The following is a 26,966-nucleotide window of genomic DNA, read 5'->3' on the forward strand; positions in this document are numbered from 1 at the left end:
AAGCGAGGTCGTATTGTTTGAGGGGTTTGTTGCTCACCTGGCTTCGTGAGCGGTGTTAATTTGATTGTGCGGTGCGTGGAGCTTATACAGGTTCAGCACGAATGAGCAAATGCACGGTTCTTATTTTACTACTGTGCGAATGTGAGGTGCTCTGCCAGTGTACGCCAGTGGGATGTTTAATGAAACGCTTTTGGGATCTTTCCTGAGGGAGGCCTCTTGGTTTAAGAAAACAAGAATCTCCAGAAAAGGCGGATGGTTGAAATGAACAAACATTAAAGTGAAATGTGAAATTTTGCTTTGACACAGGATTGATGTGACTAAATAGTCTCTTGGACTGCCTGTGAAAGTTTCCTCTGGGTCATGCCTTTCAATTCCTTACGCCTGTAGCCAGCAGGATGTGTCCGTCTGGCTTTACTGAACTCTGCAGATGTATAATGCTGTGACTCTAAGCAGCTTCTCGCTTCGGTTTGTGTGTTATTTGAGCGTTTTGGTTGGTGACCACCAGTATTATTTTACACCAGAACGTGGCCCAAGTTCCTCATTCCCTCCACAGGCTAGCATGATGCTTGAAGATTCGAAAGTGTAAACACCAGCACTGGTACAGGCTTCATCTCACATAGGCCTTCAGTAACCGCTCCCTACCCATCATGCAATGGGCCTTGCTAATTAGACGAGACTTGGCGTGAGGGTCAGGTGCTGTGGTAGAGTTGAGGGTCAGGTGCTGTGGTAGAGGTGAGGGTCAGGTGCTGTGGTAGAGTTGGGGGTCAGGTGCTGTGGTAGAGTTGAGGGTCAGGTGCTGTGGTAGAGGTGAGGGTCAGGTGCTGTGGTAGAGGTGAGGGTCAGGTGCTGTGGTAGAGTTGGGGGTCAGGTGCTGTGGTAGAGTTGAGGGTCAGGTGCTGTGGTAGAGGTGAGGGTCAGGTGCTGTGGTAGAGGTGAGGGTCAGGTGCTGTGGTAGAGTTGAGGGACAGGTGCTGTGGTAGAGTTGAGGGTCAGGTGCTGTGGTAGAGTTGATGGTCAGGTGCTGTGGTAGAGTTGAGGGACAGGTGCTGTGGTAGAGTTGATGGTCAGGTGCTGTGGTAGAGTTGATGGTCAGGTGCTGTGGTAGAGTTGAGGGTCAGGTGCTGTGGTAGAGGTGAGGGACAGGTGCTGTGGTAGAGGTGAGGGACAGGTGCTGTGGTAGAGTTGAGGGTCAGGTGCTGTGGTAGAGTTGAGGGTCAGGTGCTGTGGTAGAGTTGAGGGTCAGGTGCTGTGGTTGAGGTGAGGGTCAGGTGCTGTGGTAGAGTTGAGGGTCAGGTCCTGTGGTAGAGTTGAGGGTCAGGTCCTGTGGTAGAGGTGAGGGTCAGGTGCTGTGGTAGAGTTGAGGGTCAGGTGCTGTGGTAGAGGTGAGGGTCAGGTGCTGTGGTAGAGGTGAGGGTCAGGTGCTGTGGTAGAGGTGAGGGTCAGGTGCTGTGGTAGAGTTGAGGGTCAGGTGCGGTGGTAGAGTTGAGGTTTGACCATGCTGCTCTTGCCGCTGCTCTGCCTGTGAACACGGCGTCACCTGGGCAGAGTTTCATCAGGCTTGGCGGCTTCGGTGCCGAAACGTCGACGACGACGAGCGAGCGGCTTTGGAGCGTTTAATCGGCAGGAGTGCGTGCGTGGCCTTATTCTCCTTTAATCTGGGGCTAAAGAGGAAAAGAGGAGATTTGTCGGGTTTGCATACGGTCCAGTCGGTTCACAGGTGATAGTGGGTAGGCTAGCTACCTTAGCCTACACACTCCCTACTGGTGGTTTGGAAGACCCAGGGGCAGTGTGGGAGACCCAGGGGTGGTTTGGAAGACCCAGGGGCAGTGTGGGATATCAACTGGCCTTCATATTCAATTATTACAGTTACGTTTCCCCTTTCTCGCATTAATTGGTTTTTTGGTTTTCCTCTTTTTTCCAGTGCTGGACTTTGTAAGGGTGCCCTGTAGCTATGGACACCAACACCAATGACAGCGCCTTCCCCAGCTATGTGGATTTGGACAAGTTCCTCGTGAAGCATGACTCCAACTTCGTGTGGCTTCTTATGGGTAAGAACCGTTCATGAGCTCAAATTCGTAAACATGGAATCCCTTTTTATTATTAATCTTTAGCCCTGTCTAGCCCCCTTCTACCCTCCTTATTGACCTTGTTTAGCCCGCTTCTACCCACATTATTGACCCTGTTTAGCCCTCTTTCCTGTTGGAATGCTCAGCCATAATTCCGTTCCCGCTCATGGCCCTGGAGCTGCTCTTCACTGCACAGTCCACCGTCCCTGCACTGAGCACCAGGGCTTTTCTGGATAGTCTCCCAGCAGGGGAAAAGGCTTCATTATATGCTTAGATTACACATGGCCTCAGTGTAACTGTTTGGTCAGTGTGTGGTTTTAGGCTTTTAGTAGTGTTCTGCACTTTGCTTTTCCATGTGTTTCCGACCACAAGCCACAAACACAAAAACAAATACACTCTTACAGCTTAGAGTACTTGTTTTGTTCATGAAAGTACAGCCTGGCAGCATCTAGGCCCAGTACTGACTGCATCAGGTGGCTGATAATTCTGAAGTGCGTTCCACGGTCCTGATTGGGCCGGTTGGTTCTGTGGGTTTAATTCTGTACCTGTTCCTCAGTGTGATGCATGTTATTGTGTGGAGTTGTCTGTGTACCGTAGTATAATGGGTAAAGAGTTGGTACTTAACCTGCATTGCTTCACTATATGTCCAGCTGTATAAATGGATGCAGTGTAAAATTAATGTGTAAGTCGCTCTGGATAAGAGTGTCTGCTAAATACCAGTGTAATGCCAGGGTCATTTATACAGCTGGATATATACTGAAGCAATGTAGGTTAAGTGTCTTGCTCAAGGGTGGAACGGCACTGTCCTACTCGGGAATCGAACCTGTGACCTTTAGGTTACGGGACCAGTTCCTTACCCATTACACTACACCTCCCCCCAGGCGTGTCACTCAGCCTTGAGACAGGCAGCCTCGCCTCTTCCTGCACGGGCCACACGGCGAGGCACGGCTGCTGTCTCCGGGGAGACGGACGGGGGGTTGGGGGGGGGGGCGAGCTGAAGCTCTAATAATCAAGTATTTATGAAGCTCCTGAAAGGAGCGGCGCGGGCTCAATGGGGATATCTGATGGAGTCGCTACGGCCGGCGAGCTCTTTGTGTGGAGGATCTTATCTGTGTAAATACGGCTCTCTGCTCTCCTGCAGGCCTCGGCTGGGCTGTGCCGATCCTGTTCCTTACCCCCGCCCTGCCACCCCCCCAGTACCGCTGTGCAGCTCCTATCCCTAACCTCCCCATGCCCCAGTACTGCTATAGAGCTCCTGTTCCTAATACCCCCCACTCCCCACCCCCCAGTACCGCTGTGCAGCTCCTGTTCCCAACCTCCCCATGCCCCAGTACTGCTATACAGCTCCTGTTCCTAATACCCCCCACTCCCCACCCCCCAGTACCACTGTGCAGCTCCTGTTCCTAACCTCCCCATGCCCCAGTACCGCTGTGCAGCTCCTTTTGCCAAACCACCCCCCCCCCCCGCCGCAACTCTCCAATACCACTATGAGCTCCTGTTCCTAATCCCCCTGCCTGTATTGCTATAGAGCTCCTGTTCCTAACACCCCCCAGCTCCCCAATACCACTGTGAGCTCTCGTTCCTAATTCCCACCCCCAGTACCACTATAGAGCTCCTGTTCCTAATCCCCCCCCAGCCCAGTATCACCATGGAGCTCCTGTTCCCCTCACCCCCCCCCCCAATCTGCTGTGGGTTCATGTGCTCCACGTTTGATGGGATCCCGGTTTGGAGTCTTTTTACCGTTAAACAACGCGGAGTTCACACCTCCTTCCTTCTTCTCGTTCCCTGTTCTTCAGCCACCATTCTGTCCTGTGGATGGATTATATACCTGACGTACTACAACTCCCGCAACATCGGCCTCATCTTGACCCTCATCATCAACCGACTCTACAAAAATGGCTACATTCATATCGGTAAGTCACAGATTTACGTGACAAAATTACTGATATACAAATGTGCATACTGTGTGTGTGTGTATGTGTGTTGAAATCACAGTAGCTTGTTCAGGGGAAAACTGTCTGCTTATATTTCTAGTAAACTAACACACCAAATTTTGGAATACTGTTTTTATAGTGATCTTATTTAATCCACAAATTTATGCATAAGCACATGCATAATGTTACATTTTTACTCAGTAATTCTTTCTCAGGAAACTTCTCTCTCAGGGAATGTCTTTGGTCCTTTGGGTTATTTGAGCTGAAGCTGAAATGGGTGGTGAGCTGGTCTGCTTCCCTCCACAGGCTCCTTCTCCTTCTCCGTGCTCTCCGGCAAGGTAATGTTCCGGGACGTGTACTACATCAACGAGGACATGTCTATCAGGTGAGCGTGTACTACATCAGCGAGGACATGTCTATCAGGTGACGCATGACGTGACCCCTGGAGCGGAGGTGGGGTGGAAACTTTTTTAATTTCATGCAGTTGTAGTATTGGTTGTTAATCAACAATGCACTCCATATATTTTCACGTAATGGATTATATTCAGATAACCTGTACACTGAGAGCACAGCACCACAGTTGGGAACCTGTTAAGACCTGTAACAGTTCAGTTTTTCACAAAGAGCAGCCAAATAAGCATTTCAGGCTTTGTGTAAGAGAGCATTAAATAGTGTGTGTTTGTGTTTCAGAATCCAGGACGGCTTCCTGATATTCCGCTGGTGGAAGGTGTACAACCCCAAACAGAAGCAGCACGGTGAGGAACCCGGCGCGTGCGTTTCCTCTTCCTGCCTGGCCGCCCTGCGCCTGGGACGCCGCTTTTATTTTGCTTTTTTTTCCCCCCGCAGACCCGAAGGCGGAAACCAGGCTTTACGTGACCGTGAACGGGTTCGAGTTCCACGTCTACAACCGCACCGACCTGTACTCCCGGCTGCAGGAGACGTTCGGCCTGGAGCCCACCCTCACGGGGCACAAGAAAGGGGAGGAGCCGGACGAGACTCTGAACAGGTGCGGAGTCTTCCCACGATCCTTTGTGCCGACCCGGCGCAGCATGACATGAACAGGAATGTGTTTAACGGCGGGGAAACCGAGGGAGAGTTTTTTCTTGCTTACGCACATTCAGAAATAAAAATAGTCTGATTAGAAGTGAAACAAGCCCTGTGTGTGTGTGTGTGTGTGTGCGCGCGTGTGCGTGTGTGTGTGTGTGTGTGTGTGTGTGTGTGTGTGTGTGGTTTGCCCTTAGACGGGATAAGTGACATTTCGCAGGTCTTTCTCACACGGTACATGTTGCTTTATGGTACTGGAACCTTTTGAAGCTGTAGTGTGCATCACAGAAGGCTTTTTCTCCTTTTGAAGTGTTTCCATCACAACGGAGTCCCCAGACCCAGCGTCGTCCTGGAGATCCCTCATTCCTGTCATCAAAGTCAACATCAGCACCGTGAGTACAGAATATGTGTGTGTGTGTTTGCGTGTGTGTGTGCATGTGTGTTTGTGTGTGTTTGTGTGTGTGTGTGTGTGTGTGCGCATGAGTGTGCTTGTGTGCGTGTGTGTGTGTTTGTGTGTGTGTGTGTGCATGTGTGTGTGCGGGTGGGTGGCTCTGATTATGTGTATATGTGCTCAATGCTACAGGCGTTAATTTTAGATGCTCCCCCTTAATCTATCTGTAATTTACTCTGAGGTATAATTTATCCAGGTCCCTGGACACGGGTTTAACATCCGCTCTGGGCTGGGTCCTCCTGCTCCTCATTATACCTGCGCTCACTCTTATTAGGCCTTTGTTTTCTTATCTCTCTCTCCCTCTCTCCCTCGCTCTCTATCGCTCTCACTCTCTCTCTCCCCCTCCCTCTTTCCCTTTCCCTCTCTCTCTCCCCCTCCCTCTCTCTCACACTCTTTCTGTCTCACTCATACTCTCTCTCTCCCCCCTCTTTCTCTCTCACTCCCCTCTCTCTCTTTCTCTCTCACTCCCCCCACTCTCTCTCTCTCTCTCTCTCTCTCTCCCCCCCCTCTCTCTCTCTCTCTCTCTCTCTCCCCCTCTCTTGCTCTCTCTCTCTCTCTCTCTCTCTCAGGGCCGCCTGGCGTTTGGGAACCACTACCTGCCCCAGACGCTGTGCGTGCACTTTGACGACGCCTTCCTCACCTACACCACCAAGCCTCCCTCCAGCCACCTGGACCAGTTCATGCACATCGTCAAGGGGTCTGTGGAGAACGTGCGCGTCATGCTGGTGCCCAGCCCCCGCTACCTGGGCCTGCAGAACGACGAGTGAGTGTGCCACACCCCGCCCCGGTGCATCGTGGGACAGCAGACCGTGGTGGGGGTTGGTGGGGTCGGGGGGGGGTTACCGCTCGTACGCGCCCCGATTTCATTGGCTGGATTCCCATGTCGTGAAGAGTCGTGATTGGAGGCCGCACAGCCTCTGGCCTAATGGATGTAGTGTGCTGTGGATGTGCATTGTAGGTTATGAAAAGGTGAAAGGTTAAACAGAGTAACCATGGCGATCTGAGCAGACCGTAACGCTGTGGGTCTGGTTGGTGGACTCCCCCGGGTTCCTTCGCTCTCGTTCATTCAGATGTTGTCGTTTGTGACTGTCTTTCTGCCTCCAGGCCCCCCAGACTAATGGGAGAAGGTTTCGTGGTCATGCAGTCGAACGACGTGGACATCTACTACTACATGGACGAGCCAGGTACTCTCATACACGCATGTAGATATGTGTGTGTGTATATACTGTGAACCATTCCACTGTTACCATGCATCCCACTGTTAGGCAGTCCTTATTTTCCTTTTCTCTCTCTGTGCCTGACTGCACACATTATATTTGGCCTTAGCTCTACTGCATATGACGCATTCTAATGGCTGTTATGGAATGTCACCCCTTTCCTTATTTTGCAACTGCTGTATCCATGGTGACTGTCACTCAAGCTCTAACGGACAGCTGTGCATTTCACCGGCTCCCTGAATGAGCTTTTCAGTTTTCATCAAATTTAGGAAATTTCGAGTTAATGGTAGGGATTTGTTGTCTTCCTTCCACAGGTCTGGTCACTGAGGATGTGGAGAATGGAGAAGCAGAGGGCTGCAGCGAAGGCACGAAACTCCAGGATCTGCCCCCCTGCTGGGGGCTGGACATCGTCTGCGGCAAAGGCACCGATTTCAACTACGGCCCCTGGGCCGATCGGCAGAGGTAGGAGAGTGGCCCCTGTGGAACCCCAGACCCGCAGTAGCTAACGCTAACGCTCATGCACAGGGTAGCTAATGTTTGCACGCAGTTCACATGTAATTCAGGTCCTTCTGGAATAAAAACCCATGTCAACACACCCTTAAAATGCAGGCTAATGTGTTTCTGTGTAGTCAGACCCATAGCTATTTTAGCATTGGGAGGGGTGGAGCTCTGTGCTTTAGTGTTTTATCATAGTTATGTCATCAGGCATTCAGCAGGTGGTGTGACCTGTGCTCTAGCTCTGTTGAGCTGTCAGGGTGTGCTGCAGACGGTGATGTCACCCCCCCCCCCCCCACACACACAGGGACTGTCTGTGGAAGTTCTTCCTGCCGGCTGACTTCCAGTCCATGAAGGTGACCGACCTCGCCCAGCCGGGGAAGCCGCGCCAGATCCTGGCCTTCGAGCTGCGCATGAACATCATCGCCGACGCCACCATCGACCTGCTCTTCACCAAGAACAGGGTAGGGGGACGCCAAATGCCCACCAAACAGGGCGCCAGGATTCCTAATGCCCCCACCTTGCCAAGCATGGTACCGAATGGCCACCAAACAGCTCATTAGGATGCCAAATGCCCCCCCACCCACCAAACTGGATGCCAGGATACCAAACCCCCCCCCACCCCCATCCCTGCTTACCAAACAGTGTTCAGTGCTCAGTGTTAAATGTCAATGTGCTATTTGAACTGAAGTAGCCTCATTCTGCCCTCAGGAAACCAACGCGGTCCATGTGAATGTTGGGGCGGGTTCCTACCTTGAGGTCAACATCCCCATGACTGTGGGGGAGAACGGTAAGCCCCCCCCCCCCAAAACCTTTTCTTCCGATCCTTCCACATGCCTTTGCCCCCACGCACACACACACACACACACACACTCAAACTTTCACCTCTGATTCCTGCCCCCCACCTAGGTTACTCCCCCACCATTAAAGGGCAGCTCCTGCACGTGGACACCACCAGCAGCATGCTGTACCGCACCCTCCTGGAGGCAGAGATGCTGGCCGTGAGTAGTCATGCATTTACTGCGACCGCTGCATTGTCACTGCGTGTGCATTTACTGCGACTGGCATTATTTCAGTCACAGTGGGCGGATGGCTCCTGGGATGGATTTTGTGAGGTTGGAGGGACAGTCTGTCACTGGTCCCAGCTGTGTGCGTTCTCCTCCCACAGTTCCACGTTAACGCCAGCTACTCCCCCTCCCACAGTTCCACGTTAACGCCAGCTACTCTCCCCCCCTCCTCCCACAGTTCCACGTTAACGCCAGCTACCCCCGTGACTGGAACATGCCCCAGTCCTGGCAGTGTGAGATCGAGGTGTACAAGGCCACCTACCACTTCATCTACGCGCAGAAGAACTTCTTCACAGGTGCGAGATACACGGTTAAGCATTTCTTCTTCCTGCTCTGTGTCTTTAGTTCCTGTGTTCTCATGTTGCAGAACACGCAGTGCTGAGTGAGTTTGGGCCCCATGGTCATCTGCCAATAGGGACATTTTTTTAATTGGGCTAACTTTTTGGAGGGCATTTTTGCGATTATGCCAAACGCTCTGATTTTTTTGGAGGCCTGTGTTATTTATTATTTATTTATTGACACAAATACACCACACGTTTAACGAAGATGAACTACATGTCCCTGTATTTACTCCAACAGATTTAACATCACATTTTGAAGTAATTAAGAGTGTAAGCATTCAACCACTCACAAAATAAATAAATAAATGTTTTTTTTTTTTTTTTTTAACTTGTCCAATCTTCAACAACAGCGTAATCGAGCGAGATGAAGTCCGAGGATTTTGTGAGAAGGGCTCGATTAGTGTCTGTGTTGTAGCCCAGCCAATCAAAGAGGCAGGCCTGAGATTTGAACAAGCTCAGAATTGAATGCAAATCTCAGGATTATGATTTTATAAATCCCACAGCAAATGTAGTTTTGGAGTTGAGTTTTTTCTTACGAAGTGCTCAGAGTGTGGACTGCACAGTGTGTGTGTGTGTATGTATGTGTGTGTGTGTGTGAGCAGTGTAACCCCAGGCTGTGGTACACAGTGTGTGTGTGTGTGTGTGTGTGTGTGTGTGTGAGCAGCATAGCCCCAGGCTGTGGTTCTGTGTGTGTGTGACGCGAGCTGGTTTCTGGCTCCTGTGCTCCAGACCTGATCCAGGACTGGGCCAGTGACAGTGCCCCGGACATCTACTCCTTCGTGCCGTACGCCTGGAAGTTCAAGATCCTGTTCCACCAGTTTGAGATGATCTGGGCTGCAAACCAGCACAACTGGATCGACTGCTCCACCAAACAGCAGGAGAATGGTGAGAGTAACACACACACACACACATCTATACACACACACACACACACACACACATACACACACACGTATATATACATACATACGCACACACGCACTCACACAAAAATACATGCATACACAAACACACACACACACACAGACAAACAATTACACATACACACACACAGACATGTAGGCACACACACACACACATGCACACCTACGCATGTGCGAAAGTGAAAGTGTTGATTGAGGGTATTGCGTCATGGGCTTGGAATATGGGCCAGTTTTCCAAAAACAACAGAGAGGCCTTAGTCCGTGTGCGTGTGTGTGTGTGTGCGTGCGTGCCTTTGTCTGTGCCTCTGTGACTGCAGCATAATATGGTAAAATGATCTCTTCTCTCCTTTGCCCTGTAGTGTACTTGGCGGCCTGCGGGGAGACTCTCAATATCGATTTCACGCTGCCTTTCAACGAGTTCGTCCCGACCACCTGCAACATGCGCTTCTGCCTCAGGGTGAGTACGGCATGGAAGAGGGGGTCGGGTGGGGCAGGGAGGCGGGGGGCAGACCGAGACACCCCCTTTCCCCCCTGCAGAGTGAAACACTGCTGAAGTTTTCTGAAGTTGCTGATCCCTAGACTTGGATTTGGATACTTGTGTGGCCTGATTGCCTCCTGCCCTCTGGTGCAAGTTCTGTGGAACTTTTTTTTTAATGACCACTGCATGTCAGCATTTGAACTCCTCACATGCAGAAGCAGCAATGCCCTCTGTACCGTGTAAAGCTCAGATCCCAAAGCTCACTCTGGATGCAGCCCTGGTCTGATTTTTCTGTTTTTATTTTCTTTGGTGAAACGCTGTCTGCGTGTGACCCTGTCTGTGGAGGTTACTTTCCGATGACGTCGCTTCCTCCTCTGAAACAGACTGTGCACGCGTGCATGTTTACAGGAAGCTGGCAGGCCAGCTGTTTCCCCTTTAGCTGCTGGTGTGCCTGTCAGTGTGACCGTGACGAGGTTCCTCTTTCAGCGCCAAAGTCAAGGCCTTTACTCTCCTGTGCTCTACTGCTGCTTATGACCTCACACCACACGAAGGGGCGGGGCCAAGGACTGGACCTGTGAGATTGGTGTTTCTGCCACCTGGGACAGTCCTAAAGGGGAGTGGCCTGGCTATAGTTCTAGCCCTAACCACACCCCTTTGGAGCTAGCCTACTCCTATTTGGAGCTAGGCCCCTCCCATTTGGAGCAGCCCCAGGCATCAGAAATGCATATTGTACTTGGGACCAGTGCCATGGCCCTGTCTTTGGACACGCCCCCCCTCATCCATACTTATGAAATGTGTCCAGTTGGAGGAGCCCTGCTTGATGAGTAGAGACCCAGGACCCTGTTTTAGGAACGTGGTCAGTGTGTAGGATCCCTGTCCTCACCGTCCCGGGACAGGGAGCAGCAGGGCTGACCACGCCCCTCTGGTTGTGCGCACAGGCGGAGGACACGGATCTGCAGCTGTCCCTGCCGGAGTGCCACCCCAGCCGCTACCCCCTCCTCACCCTGGCCAAAGACTACCAGCCCAACAAGCTGCCCCCCGAGACCTGCATGCCTGGGGAGGGACCCGGAGCCCCCCCCAAACCGGGAAAGCCCCGCTGGAGGAACATCACCCACGCCGAGTGAGTACCCCCTTTCAGAGTGACCCCCCCCCCCCCCCCCTCTGTGGGCTGCAGGGGGGCCGACGGGCTGGGCTTCTCTGTCTCACACCCGCCTGCGTTTCTGTTTGCCTCCCATTTAGAGCCGGTTGGGTGGACTGCTGGACGGTGCCGAACTTCACGCTCATCATAGACTACACCTGGCACCCCATCTACCCCCAGAAAGCCGACGAGCAGCTGAAACAGACCCGTGAGCCCCGCCCCCTCCCCTCCGGCCCCTCCCGACACGTGTTCTTCTGTCCCAGGGTTCACCTGCAGTCCCCCTCAGGCTGAAGCCGTTGTACTTGGACTTTGATTGATTGATGGCCTTTGACTGATGAGGGTCCTGATAGCTGAAGCATGATTGATAAGATTCCTGATTGCTCAAGTGTGATTTATAAGGTTCCTGGTGGCTTTTACGTGATTTATAAGGTTCCTGGTGGCTCTGGCATGATTGATTAGGTTCCTGATGTCTCTGACGTGATTGATTAGGGTCCTGATGTCTCTGGCATGATTGATTAGGATACTGATGGTGCGAGTGTGATTGATAAGGTTCCTGGTGGCTCTGACATGATTGATTAGGGTTCTGGTGGTGCAGGCATGATTGATATGATTCCTGGTGGTGCAGGCATGATTGATAAGATTCCTGGTGGTACGGGTGTGGTTGATAAGATTCCTGGTGGTGCGGGTGTGGTTGAGTTTCCTGATGAAGGGGCACTGGATTTTGGTGATCAGATGGTGCTGAAGATGGCTGTTCAGATTTCCTTCCAGCCAGCACAGTGCAGGCAGAATGAAAAGCCAGTTAGTTTAGAGCTTTGTTCAGTGTGTCTGGTCAGAGTTTAGAGCTGTGTTCAGTGTGTCTGGTCAGAGTTTAGAGCTGTGTTCAGTGTGGCTGGTCTGAGTTTAGAGCTGTGTTCAGTGTATCTGGTCTGAGTTTAGAGCTGTGTTCAGTGTATCTGGTCTGAGTTTAGAGCTGTGTTCAGTGTATCTGCTATGAGTTTAGAGCTGTGTTCAGTGTATCTGGTCTGAGTTTAGAGCAGTGTTCAGTGTATCTGGTCAGTGTTTAGAGCTGTGTTCAGTGTGTCTGGTCTGAGTTTAGAGCTGTGTTCAGTGTATCTGGTCAGTGTTTAGAGCTGTGTTCAGTGTGTCTGGTCTGAGTTTAGAGCAGTGTTCAGTGTATCTGGTCTGAGTGACTGTATTAAGCCGGGTGCTTGGCAGTGATTGGCTGCGCTCTAAGCCCCTGCTCACTGCAGCAGTAAGTGTGATTGAGGCCTTTTGTGTGTGCTGTCAGGGCCCTGAATAAGCCCATCTCTCCCTGCAGTTCTGAAGCCTGAACCCCCTCACAGCCAGCCGCACCCACACTGTAATGCCACGAGTTCCCCCAGATCCATTCCCTTCACCTCTTATTCACACTCATGCATTTTGGATTTCTGCTGCGGTGTTAAATTACTAGATGTGTTTGTACCGAACTTTAAAAGTGGTGAAAATAGCCATTTTCTCTTGTATACAATCGCCATTTTGCAGAACTATGCAGTTATTTTTATTGAAGGAAAAAACGAATATTTCTTCATATTTAATGATTATTTTTGAAATGTTGCTTTTTTAATTTACTTTCACCACTCACACACCCACACACACACACACTCTCACACACACACACACACACACACACACACACACGCACGCGCACTCACACACGCACACATGCGCGCACACACACACACACACACACACACACACACACACACACGCACACGCGCACACACGCACACACACACACACACACACACACACACACACACTCACACACACACACACTCACACACACGCGCACACACACACAAACACACGTGACACATTTCTCTCTCTTAGTGTCGGAGATGGAGGAGTCGATGCTCTCGGCTTTGAGGCCCCCGGAGTACACGCCCGTAGTTCCACCCCAGCCCAGCAGGGCGGTGACTGACCCGTCCGAGCTCACCCCCGACCGGCTGCACGTGGAGATGGAGCTCTCCCCGGACTCCCAGATCACTCTCTACGGTCCGCTGCTGCGCGCCCTCGTGTCCATCAAGGTACGGCCACGCCCCCTTCCCTGCACGGCGTCTCTGCCATGCTGGGCAAAGCTCCGCCCCTCCTCCAGGCCCTATAGTCTGCCCCTCCTCCTGCCAGCTCGACCTAGTCGTGTGTACATCTGCGTCATGGTTCTCTTCATGTTCAGCAGACACATTGGAAGCTTTCCTATCTGAAGTGCCAAGAATTTTTGGAAAAAAAGAAAAGGCAGCTCATGTTGGGATCTCTTGTTGCTTATATGCGTGTGCGTGTGTGTGTGTGGATTTCATTATTTAATGTAGCCCAGTCTCATGATTTGGTATGAAGTGTACACACTTGCTGGAAAGAAACTGTAAATGTCGAGGGCAGTTTTTGAATTAAGGGGCAAGTCTCCTCCTTCTGGGTGTGATGCGACCAGTCTCCCTCCCCACCCCCCCTCAGGAGAACTACTTTGGGGAGGACGACATGTACACGGACTTTGAGGAGGCCGTGTCCAGCCCGGTGCTGTCCATGTCCACGTCCTCCAGCTCGGGCTGGACGGCTCTGGGGATGGAGGACAGCGAGCGGCGGGACGCGGGGCCGGCCGTCCACCCCCTGACCCTGCGGCCGTGGGACATCACCGTGCTCATCAACCTGTACAAGGTGCACGGCCGGCTGCCCGTGGTGAGTGCCCTCCCCTCCAGCAGGGGGCAGCGCCTCCATCTTTAAATGGGGGACCCTCGGTGTCTGTTTCTGAGGATGTCACTGGAACTGTCCCTGAGGTTCAGTGATCTGTGTAGATCTCCTCTACCAGGCCTGCCATGTGTAACCCCATGGGTTTATGGGTAAAGTCCTGATCTTTGATGGAGCTGGAGGAAGTGTGCTGCACTGGCTTCCTGTCAGAGGAAGGACCTGCCAGAGCTTCCTGCTGAAGAGTCTGTTGGAAGTGATGGATTATAAACATGCTTTAAATACAGAATGGAATTAACGTAGGTTTTCCTGTCTGTATCTGTGTGTGTGCGTGTGTGCATGCGTGTGTGTCTGTGTGTCTGTGTGTGCGTGTGTGTGTGTACAGCACTGCAGCAGTGACGGTCCGGAGGGGCCCACAGGGTACTTGGAGAGGCTGTGCTTTGAGATGAAGAAGGGCTACAAAGAGACCATGCTGCAGCTGGTGCTCTCTCCCATGCACGTGTTCGTCAGCGACAGCTACCAGGTGGGCGCACACACACACACTCACACAGACGTATTCACACACTCACACACACACACACACATTTACGCTCACGCACACACACGCGCCCACACACACATTCACACACACACGCGGCAGGGTGAAATCAAGCTGCCAGTGCTGTGGCATTTCTCTCCATCGCTTTGTAATTAAGCACGCTGTCTCTCATTAGCCTGCTGTCCTTCATTGTGCTGCTGCTCTGGTAAACAGCACGAGCTCCTGTGGGGAGGGAGAGCTGATAGTCAGATTATCACTGGGGAAACGCCAGCACAGACAAATCAAACAAACTTTCCACCTGATCTAATAATATGTGTGTACGTGTGTTTGTGTGTGTGTGTGTCTTTGTCTGTTTCTGTGTGTGTGTGTGTATGTTTGTGTGTGTGTGTGTGCATGCCTGTGTGTGTGTGCGTGCCTGTGTGTGTGTGTGTGTGTGTTTGTGTGTGTCTGTGTCTGTTTCTGTGTGTCTGTGTGCTTGTGTATTTGTGTGTGTGTGTGTGTGTGTGTGCATGCCTGTGTGTGTGTGTGCATGTGTGTTTGTGTATTTCTGTGTGTGTGTGTGTGCGTGTGCCTGTGTGTGTGTGTGTGTGTGTGTGTGTGTGTGTGTGTGTGCATGTGTGTGTGTGTGTGTGGTGTGTGTGTGCATGCGTGTGTGTGTGTGTGTGTGTGTGTGTGTGTGTGGTGTGTGTGGTGTGGTGTGTGTGTGCCCGCGCGTGTGTCTCCAGCGGCCGGCGGTGGACGGCGTGTTGCGGGAGGGCCACCTCAGCCTATCAGGGCTGCAGATGCGCGCTCACGCCATGTTCTCGGCCGAGGGGCTGCCGCTGGGCAGCGAGACGCTGGAGTACGCCTGGCTCATCGACATGCAGGCCGGCGCGCTCACCGGGAAGGTCACCGTGCCGCAGGTAACCCTGCCCACATCCGCCATTCGCTAATGTACCTGTAACCCCGCCCACATCTACCATTCGCTAATGTGCCTGCAACCCCGCCCACATCTACCATTCGCTAATGTACCTGTGACCCCGCCCACATCTACCATTCGCTAATGTACCTGTAACCCCGCCCACATCTACCATTCGCTAATGTACCTGTAACCCCGCCCACATCCGCCATTCGCTAATGTACCTGAATCCAGCCCATCAGTCATGAACACAGAAGGATCGCTAAACCTATCAAAGCAGATGAGGCCTTTCAGGGGAGGAATTACCTGCACTCTCGGGCGTTAGCGTGTTGTTGACTATGACGCGTGAAGGGTGTGTGTAAAAGCCCTGGTGGGGTGGCGGTGAATCAGAGGGGTGCGGATTTTGGCACAGACTCTGTCTTTAATGAGCTGGACGTGTGATATTGTAGCTCTCAGTAGCTCGCTGGCTATGCTGTACTTCTCACTGTCCTCTTAATTTGGCTTGGCCACGTGTCACCTGTGAGTGGAGTAACAGGCTTGAGTCATCCCGGCCAGCAGGACCCTGTTTTAACCTGCCCCCCCTTGGCCCCCCCCCGCAGATGGCCAGCCTGGTGGAGTGGGGGGAGACCTTCGTCTTCCACGTGGTGTCTCGAGAGTTCCAGCTGGAGCGCCCAAAGTCCTCCATCATCTGCCAGCACGGCGTGGACCGGCGCATCTGCGAAGCCAAGGTACCCCGCCCTTACCTGAGACACACCCACTTTAGCCCTTACCTGAGACACACCCACTGTGGACCTTACCTGAGACACACCCACTTTAGCCCTTACCTGAGACACACCCACTTTAGCCCTTACCTGAGACACACCCACTTTAGCCCTTACCTGAGACACACCCACTATGGACCTTACCTGAGACACGCCTACTTTAGCCCTTACCTGAGACACACCCACTATGGACCTTACCTGAGACACACCCACTTTAGCCCTTACCTGAGACACACCCACTATGGACCTTACCTGAGACACACCCACTTTAGCCCTTACCTGAGACACACCCACTATGGACCTTACCTGAGACACACCCACTTTAGCCCTTACCTGAGACACACCCACTTTAGCCCTTACCTGAGACACACCCACTATGGACCTTACCTGAGACACACCCACTTTAAATACAGCTAATTAGATACATGAGGTAGAAACTGGGGTGTTGTCTTTATTATTTGTTCTTTTTTGTGTGTGTGAATGGAATTCCTAGCACTAAATGGAAACTGTCCCGATTATGAATGTTGAAATGGTTTTTTTTCAACGTTCCTTGAGAGGGACATGATTGCTTCGTTTGATTGATTGATTGACCGAATGATTCATTCATTCATTTCCTGCTGTGCAGCTGGCGTCCCTGCCCGGGCCCTGCCGGACCTCGGAGGACCTGAAGTACACCATGACGCGTCTGTCGGTGGACACCGTTGACATCTTCATCGCCGAACACGGATGTGCGGCCAACATCAAGGTGCCCTCCCTGGCGGAACCCCTCCCCCCTGTCTACCTGAGCTCCTCCCACTGCCTAGCTGAGCCCCTCCCCCTGCCCATCTGAGCCCCTCCCCCTGTCCACCTGAGCTCCTCCCACTGCCCATCTGAGCCCCTCCCCCTGCCTGGCTGTGCCGTCCCCCTGTCCAGCCTAGCTCCTCTCCATCTCTAGATGAGCCACCCCCCTCCAAAATATTGCGTTTTAATAAGCATAGATGTGTAGTTGATTTTAAGTTCTCCAGTAGTAAAGTGTGTCTGTGCGTTTGCGTTTGTGTGTGTGTGTGTGCTTGTGTGTGTGTGTGTGTGTGTGTGTGTGTGTTCATGCTCTCCTCAGACCAACTTCATCCGCCTGGCCAACTGTAACCTGCACAACCAGGCGGTGGGGGAGGGCATCAGTGCCGTGGTGCAGGACCTGCAGGTTCGGCAGTACCTGGAGCAGCAGGACGGGGTGCGGGCGTGCCCCCTGGGCCTGCAGCCCGCCGTCCTGCGCCGCTCCGTCTGGCTGGAGGCCGGCTGCGCCAACTTCGCCCTCATCACCGCCGACGTGGCCCTGGCCGCCGACCACCCCGCCAAGCACCAGGTCCAGCGCCAGTTCCTGGAGCTGCACGACAGCCGCACCAAACGGTGAGCAGAGTATGCAGCACAGAGTATGCAGCACAGACAATAAAGCACAGAGTATGCAGCATACTGCACGGACTGTACAGCACAGACAATGAAGCACAGAGTATGTAGCACAGAGTATGCAGTATACAGCACAGAGCATACAGCACAGACAATAAAGCAGAGTATGTAGCACAGAGTATGCAGTATAGAGCACCGAGTATGCAGTACAGAGGACAGAGTATACAGCACAGAACATAGAGCTCAGAGCATACAGCACATAGTATACAGAACAGAGCTCAGAACATCAAGCCCAGGGCTTAGAGCACAGGGTTGATGCTGTGTATGTCTCTGAAACTGTGGTTCTCTGATGGTGCGTGTGTGTGTGTCTGTGCATGTGTGTGTGTCCCAGGCTGTGGTTCCTCTGGCCGGAGGAGGTGGTGCGGAACAAGCGCAGCAAGAACAAGTGCGGCTGCCTGGGGGGGTGCCGCTTCTTCGGGGGTACGGCCGCGGGGCTGGACTTCTTCCGGCTGGACGAGATCACGCCCTCCAGCAGCTCCGCCTTCTCCTGCTCCAGCGCCGAGACGGACATGTGCTACGGCCAATCCCTGCTGCATCCCAGCGAGTGGATCGTCACCAAGGACACGCCCAAACTGCCAGACGGTAGGCCGCGCCCCTCTCACTGGCTCATTGGCTGCTCTCTGGTCTTGTGGCGATGAATCCCACCTCTGCTCCCAGTGCGTCTGAAAGCAGTCTGCTGCTCCATGATGTTTTTACTCCATCCTCTTCATCAGTAACATGAGTCACTGGCTTAACTTGTGTTTAAGTGCTGATCAGTGATATTTAGAGCAGGAGGTACTGACGGTAGTAGCTGTGTGTCTGTCTCCTCTGAAACGTGTTTTTGGGGTCCCGCACCCCTCCCCAGGGAGGAGCGGGGTGAGGAAGGAGGGCCGGTCCCCGGGCCCCGAGCTGGAGAAGAGGGGCCAGCCGCTGAGCCTGCAGGTGCCCCAGCGCTCCCAGAGCTCCGCCTCCTCCTCCGAGGAGAACAGCTCATCCAGCGCGGTGCTCCCCCTGCTGGCCGGAGAGCGGGACAGCCCGTCGCCCAGCGCCGACGAGCGCCCGGGCCCCCCGGACCACCCGCCGCCCCCCAGACCCGGGGCCGACCTCAACGGAGAGTGAGTCTGTGACGCCTGTAACAGGGAAACTACCCAGTGCATTGTGGGTAAACCACACTGGGGCTCAGTCTGTCTGTTGACGTTGAGGTAGATTGCTGATGGTCACAGAGTGTGTGTGTGTGTCCCACCCCACCCCCCTGTCCACAGGGTCATAGGACCGGAGCCGCCCGACGCCACGCCCGTGTCCCCTGAGAGGGGGCCCCTGCGCTCGCCCCTGCGCTCCCCGCTCAGGCGCCAGTCCTCGGTGCAGTCGGGCCGGCTGGGCAGCACCAAGAGCCTGTCGGCCGCCGTCTTCGCCGACAAGCCGCCGCCCCCGGCCGGCGTGCAGTTCAGCAGCGAGGTGTCGCGCAGCGACGAGAACGTGCTGGACTCGCCGCGCCAGCGCCGCAGCTACGGCTCCTTCCCGTTCACGCCGTCGGCCGACTCCTCCACCTTCCACCAGTACCGCTCGGTGGACTCCAGCATGTCGGTGGCCGACAGCGAGGCCTACTTCTCGGCCGCCGAGGAGCTGGAGCCCATCAGCAGCGACGAGGGGCCGGGCACGTACCCGGGCCGCAAGCGCAAGCGGCGCCAGCAGCAGGCGCAGCAGCAGCAGCAGCAGCAGGCGCGGCACATCGACTACAGCCGCAGCTCCATCTACCACAGCGTGGAGGGCCCGCTCACCTACCTGCTCAACGGCGAGGTGGTGACCGAGCCCCGCCCGCCGCCCATCCGCAGCCACGCCTCCCAGGCCTCCTTCGTCTCCGCCCTGGGCATCGAGGAGGAGGGCTCCCTGGAGGCGGAGAAGGCGCCCGAGCCGGGCCTGGCCTCCTCCGAGCCCCGGGTCATGGCCTGCTACCAGAGCTACCTGGCCCACTGCCACGTCTCCAACTGGTCCGTCAAGCAGCCCACCAACAAGAGGACCTCCAAGTCCTCCTTGCACCGCCCCCTGGACCTGGACACGCCCACCAGCGAGGAGAGCTCCGCCTCGTTCGACCAGCTCTCCATACCCACCTTCAAGGTAAATGAGCTGAGCCTGATTACACAGTACCTGATAAAATAATAGTAGTGTAAAGTTAACAGCTCTGCTAGGCTGCGCTAGCGCTAAAGCTAAGCTAGCCCTGGTGCCGCTGGGTGCGCTGAAGTGTCCTCTGCTTGTCTGTGTTGTAGGTGGTGAAGCAGGGGCTCTCTGCCAGCTCCCTGCTCGATCGGGGGGTGCAGATGATGGGCGGCTCGAACAGGTAACGTCCCGTCTCGGCCTGGCGCTGTACCCGAGGAGGCGGGGCCCGCAGGCGCGGAACCCTCCGGAAAGGCTGACCTTTGCCCCCTCTGTTCCGCCAGCACGCCGTACACCCCGCTGGATAAGAAGGCCATGGAGAACACGGACGACGACACCACCACCGAGGACTGGAGCCTGGACCAGCCCCTGTCCCAGACGCGCACCACCGCCATCGTGGAGGTCAAGGGGGTCGTGGACGTGGTGCTCACCCCCCTGGTGGCGGAGGCCCTGGACAGGTGAGACACGCACTGGCCTGTCAATCATCTGAGCCCAGGAGCACTGCGTCCTTTAAGCCGCGCCCTTCTCATACGTCGCCCCCTGCTGTTCTGCTCTGTGAACTGCGTCCCGTGAACACTGCTGTCCTGTGTTGTTCTCGTGCGGCAGATACATCGAAGCGATGGTTCACTACGCCAGCATTCGACACCCCGCCTCCATCCTGGACGACCTGCACGGGAAGGTGCTGAACGAGGCGTATCAGATCAGCAAGTCCACCGTGACCGACGCGGTAAGGGCGCCAGAGTGACGCGCTGCGCCCGGTGTGCTGATGGAGCGGGATATAGCTCTGGGGTGTATGGTTATGTGCTGGGGTGTCAGGTTGTGATATCCTGGTTCTGATGCTGGGATGTGACGTTGTGATATCCTGCTGGGATGTGACGTTGTGATATCCTGGTTCTCATGCTGGGATGTGACGTTGCGATATCCTGGTTCTGATATCTTGTGGATTTTGTGCAGTCTGCAGCGAAGCCAGAGCAGAAGACCACCAAGCCCGAGGGGACCACGCCCGGCCAGACGGACCTGTCAGTCAAACCGGACAATGTGAAAATTAAGGGTCTGCAAGCCAACGTGACCATCCCTAAGGTACTCTCCCTCTCACACACACGAGCGTGCACACATTCACACACACACACTATCACACACATTCACGCACACACACACACACTCACACACTATCACATTCTCACACACACACACACACACACACACACACACATACACATACACACACACACACACACACACACACTCACACACACACACTATCACACGCACACACACACTCACACTCACACTCACACTCACACTCACACGCACACTCACATGCACACATGCACACACACACTCACACACACACTCACACTCACGCACACACACTCACACACCCACACACTATCACACACACACACTCACACGCACACACATGCACACACACACACACACTATCACACACTCACATGCACACACACACACACACTCGCACACACACACACACACACACACACACACACACACTCACACGCACACACACACACACACACACACACACACACTCACTCACACTCACACACGTGCACACACACACACACTCACACTCACACGCACACACACACACACACACACACACACACACACACACACACGCACACACACTGATTTGTGTCTGTGTCCCGTGCAGGTGAACCTGTGCCTGCTGCAGGTTTCTGTGGAGCAGGGCTCTCCCTCCAGCAGCAGTAAGAACGTCACGCACGTCTCCCTGGTGGCGCTCTGCTTCGACCGCATCGCTACGCAGCTGCGCATGAACAGGTGGGTGTGCCCCATCCCACCAATCACACTGAGCCCCGCCCCTCACACTTAGCCCCACCCTCCACACTGAACCCCACCCCCTCACACCCCGCCTCTTCATCTGAGCCTTGCCCATTAGTTCAGGTTGTGCTGGTCAGGTTAAGTGCTGGGGTTCGGTGCTGTGGTTCAGTGCTGGGTTCAATGTTGGGGTTCAGTGCTAGGTTTCAGTATTGGGTTCAGTGTTGGGGTTCAGTGCTGGTCAGGTTCAGTGCTGCAGTGCTGTGGTTCAGTGCTGCGGTTCGGTGCTGTGGTTCAGTGCCAGGGTTCAGTCCTGGGTTCAGTAATGGTGTTCAGTCCTGGGTTGAGTATCGGGGTTCAGTCCTGGGTTGAGTATAGGGTTCAGTTCTGTGTTGAGTATCGGGGTTCAGTCCTGGGTTGAGTATAGGGTTCAGTCCTGGGTTGAGTATAGGGTTCAGTATTGGGTTGAGTATAGGGTTCAGTATCGGGTTGAGTATCGGGGTTCAGTCCTGGGTTGAGTATAGGGTTCAGTATTGGGTTGAGTATAGGGTTCAGTCCTGGGTTCAGTGCCAGGGTTCAGTCCTGGGTTGAGTATAGCGTTCAGTCCTGGGTTGAGTACAGGGTTCAGTCCTGGGCTGAGTGTCGGGGTGAGTAAACGGCAGCGCTGGTGTCGCAGGGGCATTGTGGAGGAGGGAGCGGGCACGCTGGAGCACGGCCGGCCCTCGGTCATGCTGGACAAGTACGCCTCCGCCACCAAGATGCAGCCGCAGTCGTCCGGCTCGCTGCGCTCCAACGCCGGCATCGAGAAGGGCAAGGAGATCGCCGCCAAGCTGCACGTGCACCGCATCCACGGCCAGCTGCGCGGCCTGGACTCCTCAGGTACCGCCCGCAGCGCTCTCGCAACACGCTCTCAGCGCTCACGCAACGCTCTCACAATAGCCACACAGCACTGTCACCATCACCACACAACGCTGTCACAATAACCACACAATGTTCTCTCAGCGCTCACACAACGCTCTCACAATAACCACACACACAACGCTCTTACAATAACCACACAGCACTCTCACAACGCTCTCACAGCACTCTTACAATTACCACACAACGCTCGCACAACACTCAGCTCTCAGAAAACTGCGGTTTTTCCACAGTACTCTTCCAAATCCTCCACAGCGCGCTTATAATGAGCACTAACACCCTCAGAACATTCTCAGTGTTCTCCGCTGCGTCCTTTACCTGGGTTTGGTGTGAGTTTGTGACCCCGCCCCCTGGCTTGCTGTGGGCGGGGCTGACTGAGGTCCCTCCCCCTGGCAGACATGGGCACCTGCTCCATCACGGCCATCCCCTTTGAGAAGTCCAAGGTGCTGTTCAGCCTGGAGGAGCTGGACGACTTCTCCTTCGTGGACGAGACGGAGACCCCGGGCAGCGGGGACCCCGCCCGCCAGGCCCCCGCCCCTGAGAAGTGGGGCTGGATCATGTTCGAGTGCGGCATCGAGAACCTCACCGTCAAGGGTAAGGGCTGACCCCCCCCCAAATCAAGAGCCCCTCTCCTCCCACCCGACTCAACCCCTACTCCCCCATATGGCACTGAGAACCACACCATCAAGGGTAGACCCCACCCCAATCCACCCTCCTCCAACCCCCCCTCCATGCATCTTAGAGACAAACCCCTCCCATAACGTGGCTCTCAGTACCTGGTGGCTGCCAGTAGCAGTAGCTGTACACACTGTTATGTAAATTTTGGGGGTGGCGGGTGCACTCTCAAGCACTGAAAAGCGCTGCTGTGCTGCACTGCAGGAGGCCGCCAGTCGGGGGCGGTGTTGTACAGCGCCTTCGGCGTGATGGGGAAGGCGGACGGAGCGGAGAAGAACGGCCGGACCAAGTCCAACGGCTCCACGGGCTCCCAGACGGGCAGCGGCTACAGCACCGACGTGTCCGAGGAGAACCTGCCCCACGACGCCGCCAGCCCCGGCTCTGACGCCAACGGCCACTCCGACTCCGACGAGCAGGTGTGTGTGTGTGTGTGTGTGTGTGTGTGTGTGGAACTGTGTGTGTGTGTGTGTGTGTGTGTGTGTGTGTGTGTGTGTGTAACTGTGTGTGTGTGTGTGTGTGTAACTGTGTGTGTGTGTGTGTGTGTGTAACTGTGTGTGTGTGGAACTGTGTGTGTGTGTGTGTGTGTGTGTGTAACTGTGTGTGTGTGTGTGTGTGTGTAACTGTGTGTGTGTGTGTGTGTGTAACTGTGTGTGTGTGTGTGTGTGTGTAACTGTGTGTGTGTGGAACTGTGTGTGTGTGTGTGTGTGTGTGTGTGCATGTGTGTGTGTGTGTGTGTGTAACTGTGTGTGTGTGTAACTGTGTATGTAACTGTGTGTGTGTGTGTAACTGTGTGTAACTATGTGTGTGTGTGTGTGTGTGTGTGTGTGTGTGTGTAACTGTGTGTGTGTTAGTGTGTGACTGTGTAACTGTGTGTGTGTGTGTGTGCGTGTGTGTGTGTGTAACTGTGTATGTAACTGTGTGTGCGTGTGTGAGTATATAAACATGAATTTCTTATACTAGGTTTTAACCTGGTCTTGTTAAGACTGACTGCGCCTCAGGTGTTGGGATCTGAGCAGTGACTGACAGCGCCTCTCTCTCTCTCCCACAGGACGAGGGGGTGGAGTCTGACGATCTGAAGAAGGACCTCCCCCTCATGCCCCCGCCTCCCGACTCCAGCAGTATGAAGCTGACCATTAAGGAGATCTGGTTCAGCTTCGCCGCGCCCACCAACATGCGCTCTCCTGCACAGGCCTTCTCCCGGTACTGCCATACCACCCCAACCCCAACCCCAACCCCAACCCAAACCCTAAACCAAAATGTCAAACACACCTTCTACCCCACTCTGCTCTGCCCGGCCTGCCCCTCTCTACCCGACCCTGCCCCACTCCCTGGTCTGTTCCACTCAGGTCCTCATAATGGTAATATTGTTTGACGTGTAGACCAGGGTCCTCTTTAGTGTTACAGGTTATAATGCCTTGTACAGCACCTTTTGCAGAGGCATACACTGTATACTTTACAGAGAAAGCAAATGATGCATAAAAGGAGCTCAGCCTTAAACCCAGCAAACAGCGTAATAGCGGGATATAAGAGAACAGGCATAAAAGATGTGATGCGTGGCTGAGGGGTAGAGTGTGTCACTGCTCCTGGCTGATTGGCTGAGTGGCAGTTTGGCCTGTAGCTGATTGGCTGAGTGGCAGTTTGGCCTGTGGCTGATTGGCTGATTGGCCTGTGGCTGATTGGCGGTTTGGCGTGTCCCCGTGTGCAGGCAGCTGAACCTGCTGAGCACCGCCACTCCCGCCATCGGGGCGTGGCTGGTGCCCATCGACCAGCTGAAGTCCTCCCTGCGCAAGCTGGACACGGAGGGGACGCTGCGCATCTGTGCGGTCCTGGGCTGCATCATGACCGAGGCGCTGGAGGTACGAGCCATGTCACACCCGCCTGCCTGCCTCTCCTTCACATCACTCGTTCATTCATTCAGTCATTCATTCATTTACATCATTCATTCATTCATTCATCTACACCATTCATTCATTCATTCATGCACCCATTCATTCATTCACTCATTCATTCATTCATTCATCTACACCATTCATTCATTCATTCATGCACCCATTCATTCATTCACTCATTCATTTGAATCATTCATTTACATCATCATTCATTCATTTATATCATTAATTCATTCATTGATTTACATCGTGCATTCATTTACATCCTTCGTTCATGCATTCATTTGTATCATTCATTCATTTTCATCATTCATTCATCATTTACATCATTGACATCATTCATTACCTGACATCATCCATTCATTAACATCATTCATTCGATCATTCATTCATTCTCATCAGTCATCCAATTCCATCATTCTTTATTCCCTTCTTCTTCTTAAGTAACTTCTTTAAAATTCTTTATTCTCTGTCTTCAATTTCTCGGTATTGATTTATAAAACAAGATTTTTTACAGAATTAAAAAAACAGCAGACGCAACTGGACTTGAGGGGTGTGATTAGAATAATTGTTTAGAGTCTTGGATCGGTGCTTTACTCTTAGAATCTTCAAGATGTGTTTTCTTCACAAGCTATTGATTTGTTAGGACTTCTGTAGCAGACTAACTTCTCTGTTTACATCTTTTACTGGGGAATCATTCGATATCAGTCATTCGCTCTGAAATTCCCCTTTTGTCTGTGTACAAGAAATCGATGCTTTCTCTGCTTTTTGAGCGCAAGTCTAATCATGCAGGGAGCTGAATAGAGAACAGTGTTTCAGACTGGCCTGTGGCTCCCCTGGCTCACATACAGAGAGAAATGTTTGCGGTCTCTGAAATGATACGTGACTTGTGCCTATTAGGTTCCTCTTGTCTGCTTAAAATATATCACTCCCCACTTTAAATTGCACTTTGAAAAGTAAAGGAAAGTTGCAGGTCGTCGGACAGATGCTGTCCAAATTTATGTTGCTTTCAAACATTGCGGGATCGCACCACTGACTGCACAGATAAATGAATTTATAGACGAAAAACGTTACGATAATCACAAGGAATAGTTTCCGGGCCATAAGAGCTTACAAGCCTCAGTATACAGTTTATACAGTAATTCACCACACAGGCTGAAGTGCAAGTGTCTGTTTTTTTCTGGCCTGTTGATTGGTGTGGAACTTTAGTGACTGTGCTTATGAGTGGAAGCCCTCCTGTTTAAACGGCTCCTCTGTGTCTTGTGTTGCCCCCCCCATCCCGCCCCCCCACAGAAAAAGAGCATTCACATTCCCATCCGCAGCAAGTACAACCGGGTGACCAAGCGCGCGCGCTACCTGCACGAGAACCCGTCCTGCATGCTCTGCAACATTCTGCACCGCTACCTGCAGCAGGCCGACTACTCCACCATCGAGGACGCCACCATGGTGAGTCACCGGCTCGGGCGTGCACGCTAACCTGCACTCACACGCGCTCACAAGCACACACGCTCACACACTCACACGCACACATACACACGCTCACCTGCACTCACACGCTCACAAGCACACACACTCACACGCACACATACACACACGCTGACTCACACACTCACACGCACACATACACACACGCTGACTCACACACTCACACACACACACACTCAAATAGGAATGTGTACCTGTATTTGAGATGTGATTGGCTGATGTGCAGTAGGTAAGGGCTGTGTTGTGTCTGATGTGGTGTGTACCTGTATTTGAGATGTGATTGGCTGATGTGCTGTAAGGGCTGTGTTGTGTCTGATGTGGTGTGTACCTGTATTTGAGATGTGATTGGCTGATGTGCTGTAAGGGCTGTGTTGTGTCTGATGTGATGTGTACCTGTATTTGAGATGTGATTGGCTGATGTGCAGTAGGTAAGGGCTGTGTTGTGTCTGATGTGATGTGTACCTGTATTTGAGATGTGATTGGCTGATGTGCAGTAGGTAAGGGCTGTGTTGTGTCTGATGTGATGTGTACCTGTATTTGAGATGTGATTGGCTGATGTGCTG

The 26,966-nt window shown here is 53.4% G+C and overlaps 1 protein-coding gene across 11 annotated transcripts in view; it reads left to right on the forward strand.

Annotated features, from left to right (window-relative positions):
• Window positions 1–26,966, forward strand: part of kiaa1109 (KIAA1109 ortholog) — a 63,962-nt gene that overhangs the window by 7,090 nt on the left and 29,906 nt on the right. For all 11 annotated transcript variants that reach the window (XM_035419363.1, XM_035419362.1, XM_035419368.1 and 8 more), the window contains 38 exons: window positions 1,922–2,048; window positions 3,863–3,979; window positions 4,307–4,385; window positions 4,691–4,755; window positions 4,847–5,006; window positions 5,355–5,436; window positions 6,065–6,258; window positions 6,600–6,679; window positions 7,027–7,174; window positions 7,515–7,671; window positions 7,919–7,997; window positions 8,117–8,208; window positions 8,453–8,570; window positions 9,345–9,500; window positions 9,898–9,995; window positions 10,955–11,136; window positions 11,256–11,362; window positions 13,024–13,220; window positions 13,639–13,860; window positions 14,252–14,389; window positions 15,130–15,306; window positions 15,902–16,030; window positions 16,689–16,808; window positions 17,160–17,449; window positions 17,838–18,088; window positions 18,351–18,600; window positions 18,748–19,600; window positions 19,750–19,820; window positions 19,921–20,094; window positions 20,243–20,363; window positions 20,591–20,716; window positions 21,312–21,439; window positions 22,113–22,315; window positions 22,751–22,948; window positions 23,234–23,445; window positions 24,078–24,229; window positions 24,735–24,885; window positions 26,212–26,364. In XM_035419363.1, the coding sequence (XP_035275254.1) occupies window positions 1,952–2,048; window positions 3,863–3,979; window positions 4,307–4,385; window positions 4,691–4,755; window positions 4,847–5,006; window positions 5,355–5,436; window positions 6,065–6,258; window positions 6,600–6,679; window positions 7,027–7,174; window positions 7,515–7,671; window positions 7,919–7,997; window positions 8,117–8,208; window positions 8,453–8,570; window positions 9,345–9,500; window positions 9,898–9,995; window positions 10,955–11,136; window positions 11,256–11,362; window positions 13,024–13,220; window positions 13,639–13,860; window positions 14,252–14,389; window positions 15,130–15,306; window positions 15,902–16,030; window positions 16,689–16,808; window positions 17,160–17,449; window positions 17,838–18,088; window positions 18,351–18,600; window positions 18,748–19,600; window positions 19,750–19,820; window positions 19,921–20,094; window positions 20,243–20,363; window positions 20,591–20,716; window positions 21,312–21,439; window positions 22,113–22,315; window positions 22,751–22,948; window positions 23,234–23,445; window positions 24,078–24,229; window positions 24,735–24,885; window positions 26,212–26,364 (6,327 nt within the window). In that variant the 5' untranslated portion in view covers window positions 1,922–1,951. The remainder of the gene's footprint in view (window positions 1–1,921; window positions 2,049–3,862; window positions 3,980–4,306; window positions 4,386–4,690; window positions 4,756–4,846; window positions 5,007–5,354; window positions 5,437–6,064; window positions 6,259–6,599; window positions 6,680–7,026; window positions 7,175–7,514; window positions 7,672–7,918; window positions 7,998–8,116; window positions 8,209–8,452; window positions 8,571–9,344; window positions 9,501–9,897; window positions 9,996–10,954; window positions 11,137–11,255; window positions 11,363–13,023; window positions 13,221–13,638; window positions 13,861–14,251; window positions 14,390–15,129; window positions 15,307–15,901; window positions 16,031–16,688; window positions 16,809–17,159; window positions 17,450–17,837; window positions 18,089–18,350; window positions 18,601–18,747; window positions 19,601–19,749; window positions 19,821–19,920; window positions 20,095–20,242; window positions 20,364–20,590; window positions 20,717–21,311; window positions 21,440–22,112; window positions 22,316–22,750; window positions 22,949–23,233; window positions 23,446–24,077; window positions 24,230–24,734; window positions 24,886–26,211; window positions 26,365–26,966) is intronic.

This window comes from Anguilla anguilla, chromosome 5, assembly GCF_013347855.1.
Source record: "Anguilla anguilla isolate fAngAng1 chromosome 5, fAngAng1.pri, whole genome shotgun sequence".
Taxonomy (NCBI): Eukaryota; Metazoa; Chordata; class Actinopteri; order Anguilliformes; family Anguillidae; genus Anguilla; species Anguilla anguilla.